The following is a 3,627-nucleotide window of genomic DNA, read 5'->3' as shown; positions in this document are numbered from 1 at the left end:
CGGGGGGACGAGGCGGCTGCTGCAGAGCTGGGCTTCGGCAGCGCGGCCTGTGGGGAGCGCTCGGCGCCTGCGGACGGTCCTGGGGGGCGCTGGCGCTGCCCGCGCGGGGCGGGCGCGGCCGGCCCGGGGCCTGGTGTCTCGGTTCTGTGCCGTGAGGAGTTGAGCAAGGAACGGGAATCTCTGTGTTCATAGCGCTCCATGCAGCTAAGAATAACGTATTGTACTGTTTAATTCAATTCGACAGTTGAATGATGTTGAAGCATGTATTTTAATTAATGTATAAGCTTTGAAGGCAACTCAGAGCCGCGTCAAAACAAAGTACTATTAAATGTAGTTTGTAGAGCCTTGGAGGCCATGCTCTATCTGCTAGTTTTCAAAGCTATGTTATAGCACCAGTCAGTTATGGATTATAACTGATAATGTTGAAGTTCAGCCCTATAGGTTTACTTGAAAGCACCAGTGCAAATAAGGTGGTTTTTTTTCTTCTGTGTAGAGATCTAAGTGTCCCCTCTTACCAGCTGACTTCTATGACATCTGAATCTTTTGCATTCTATTAAGTGATAAAGGAACTTGCAAATGAGGAGAACAGACTATGTTTTTCCTCAGATTACCTGTCAGGTTCCTAACTGATGTTAGTGCTCAGTCTATGTAAGCCTTCACTGTATTTCCTGTGGAAAATGTACTGTTGGTTACAAAATGCAAAATACAAACAGGAGTGACTTTGTCAACTGTGCTAAAAGGCCAAAGTCCTTGTTTTTAAAACATGATGGCCAATTGGCAGGATCACATAATTCTATTCAAGTAGCATGATAGCATGCAAGGGAATTAAGCAGTAAGTTGACTGTTTTTAATATGCAGTTGCATTACAGATGTAATGCTTAGTAGATGTTTTAAAACTGGATTCTCAGATGCTTCATAACCAAATTACTGATACCAATAAGCATCTTAGCCTTCTCCTTAGACAGTGCTAATATTCATCATTGAAGTTGCTTACTGTCTTTTCAGTGCAAGTTTTCAAGTGTACACAGGTGTTAACGTATCTACTGTGTGTTTAATTATTAAACCTCTACAGACATGTGATGCTGCCAAGAGAACTTTCAAAACAAGTGCCAAAATCCCATCTAATGTCTGAAGAAGAGTGGAGGCGACTTGGCGTTCAGCAAAGTCTTGGCTGGGTTCACTATATGATCCATGAGCCAGGTAAGGACATCTGAACAGAATTATATGAACAAAAGAAACTTAAAGTATCAAGTGCCTGGTGCTCGACTGAAGTGTGTAGTGCATAATTGCTTCTGATGTAGAATGCAGATGGAATTCACTACTGAATGTTTGGATTCCTCTTTATCTCCTTACTATCATGTCTTCCTCCCAGAGCTGCAGAGCTGTGTAGCCTGTGGTCTATCAGTAGACAAAACATGACAAACTGGAAATGGAGCCTATCTCTGCCTATAGTAATAGCTTATTGTGAGCTCTTGAAGCTGACACGCCCACTTTTTTACAGAAAAACTTAATAGATCCTCGTGGACAAGGTTCTCTATTAATGCTCTGAAAAGGCTACAATGTAGTTTGAGCTCTAGTAGCATAGCCTACAACAACCAGCACTTAAAACCAGTGTTTCCATTAATGAGATGTGAAACCCCAAAATGAGCAGCTACAATGTACCGAAAGCAGCCGTTCCAGGTAACTTACCACTGACAAGCCTGACTGAAAACTAACTGATAAGTGCATTGCAGAATCACAGAGTTCCAAGTTTCTGAACAAATGGGTGAAGAACCAATGGTTCCTCTTACCTAGGTGCCTTTGATACCTTTTGGAGAAGTTTGCAATTGAGTCAAATCAATAATAATGGAAGCTGGCTGTATTAACTAAAGTAGCTTTTGTTGATGCTTGACATTATGTACCTAACAAAGGCAGCACCAGCAGTTTTGTAAGGCCAAGGTACAGTAACAAAGGTCATCAAATCGCCTAATGTAGAGCGATGGAGTTATTACAAATACTAACTAAAATACTTTTTCCATTTCTTTCTTTGCTGTAAGTATCTTGACTTTAAGATGCTGCCAATATTTGGTAAAACATTTTCAAAGGTACCTGTTTGACTGTTACAACATTACTGCAAAGTTGGTCTGTAATAGTACACTGGATCATATTTCTGGACTTAATCTGTTTATTATTTGACAGCAAGATTCAACTATTGTTCAAGACTTCTTAAATGGAAGAAAACCCTGCAAACAAGACTTCGGTGATAAACTGACGCTTTTTAAAATTTTATTTCCACAGAACCCCATATTCTTCTCTTCAGAAGACCTCTTCCAAAGGATGAGCAGAAATGAACCATTGTCTATAAGTCTCCTAAATCTTCTGGAACTATGTATATGACTGTATATATCTTGGTAGTATTCAGTGAATACTTTAAAATGTACAAAACACATAGCCATACCTGTGCATGAGCTGTATTATTCACAGCAACAAAGCTCAGTCAAATGCAATTCCAAGTAGGCTGCTATGATGTGCAAAGAGTGTTGAAGTTATCTTTATTGTTAATGTAAGTGCCTGTCTTTTCAATGGAATTTGTTTATTAAAGTTTACCTGTTGCATGTTCTGATTAGATGATCACTTATTACCTCTGTTCAGTAACTTTTGCACTCAGCTTTTCTGCTGGTTTGTAGCTTTTTCAAATTCAGTGGCTCACCTTTTTAGTAGTAAAGAAATAAACTCTTATTTTTAATGCTCTTTAAAATCTGTGTCTAGAGTTCTCATTCACCAAAGTAAACAATTCATGGTCTCACATATTCAGTGCCTACTTCAGAAAAAAAATAATTTAATCTATTTTTCTCTGCAAGAATGATTTTGCCCTACAGGCAAAATCCTTGTTCCTAAGCCTGATTTTTCACTGGGAACTGCAGGCAACCTGGAAAGAAAGCCAGCACTGGTAGGTGATACTCAGACTGGCTTCTGATGTGCTGAGGTAATGGGACTCTGTAATTGATGTAGGTTGTAATGAGATGAATTATTCTGTAATGACTACTTGTCATCCTACTTCTCATGAGGTAGAGGTGATAGGACACAAGGGAAAGAAAGGCTTAATGCTGTGTCAGGGGAAGGTCAGGCTGGATATTAGGAAAATGTTCACTGAGAAAGTGGTCAAGCACTGGAAAAACCTTCCTGGGGAAGTAGTCATGGTCTCAAGCCTGTTGGTGTTCAAGAGTGTTTGGACAACAAATACTCTTGGAGATGGAGATTGTTTAACTTTGAGGCTGCCCAATGTATACTCAGAAGTTGGCCCTTGTGGGTGCCTTTATAACTTTGGATATTCAATGATGACTTGGTATAAGTAAGTCTTAAGGTGTTTAGTAATACATAGTATTTCAGAGATATTTTCATCCTTTTTTTATTTATGGTAGTGACAGTTTACCTTTCTGGTGTGAACTTTTTAGTCTGGGGTGTTAGCCTGCTCTTCTTGTCTTGAATCTTGCTTTTTCTGGGAAGATAGCTTGTATTGTCTTTGTGTAGCTTGTAGGGGTTTAGATGTGTTGTCTAAGTAAAATGAGTGTTTTTCATCTGACAAAAGCAGCTGCTGGATTTAGGACAGTATGAACTCTGTTTCCTTATCATGTAAAAGATCAGGGC

General features: G+C 39.6%; 1 protein-coding gene across 1 annotated transcript; it reads left to right on the top strand.

The window, feature by feature from the left end:
- The first annotated feature begins 806 nt into the window (after positions 1 to 806).
- CKS2 (CDC28 protein kinase regulatory subunit 2) lies at positions 807 to 2,330 on the top strand. Its single transcript, XM_009995694.1, has 3 exons — positions 807 to 832; positions 1,073 to 1,200; positions 2,278 to 2,330. Exons 1-3 carry the CDS (start codon positions 807 to 809, stop codon positions 2,328 to 2,330), a joined length of 207 nt encoding a protein of 68 aa, XP_009993996.1.
- Positions 2,331 to 3,627: the final 1,297 nt, after the last annotated feature.

Source organism: Chaetura pelagica, unplaced genomic scaffold (genome assembly GCF_000747805.2).
Source record: "Chaetura pelagica isolate M959 unplaced genomic scaffold, ChaPel_1.0 scaffold163, whole genome shotgun sequence".
NCBI lineage: Eukaryota > Metazoa > Chordata > Aves > Apodiformes > Apodidae > Chaetura > Chaetura pelagica.
Note: the sequence above shows the minus strand (reverse complement) of the source record. Positions and strands in the feature narration are given on the sequence as shown.

What these genes read in the sequence shown, in the direction of transcription:
- CKS2 (XM_009995694.1), top strand. Translation starts at nt 807, where the DNA reads ATGATAGCATGCAAGGGAATTAAGCA. An exon ending in GCATGCAAGGGAATTAAGCA is followed by an intron (nt 833 to 1,072) that starts GTAAGTTGACTG and finishes AAACCTCTACAG; the next exon opens with ACATGTGATGCTGCCAAGAG. An exon ending in CTATATGATCCATGAGCCAG is followed by an intron (nt 1,201 to 2,277) that starts GTAAGGACATCT and finishes TTATTTCCACAG; the next exon opens with AACCCCATATTCTTCTCTTC.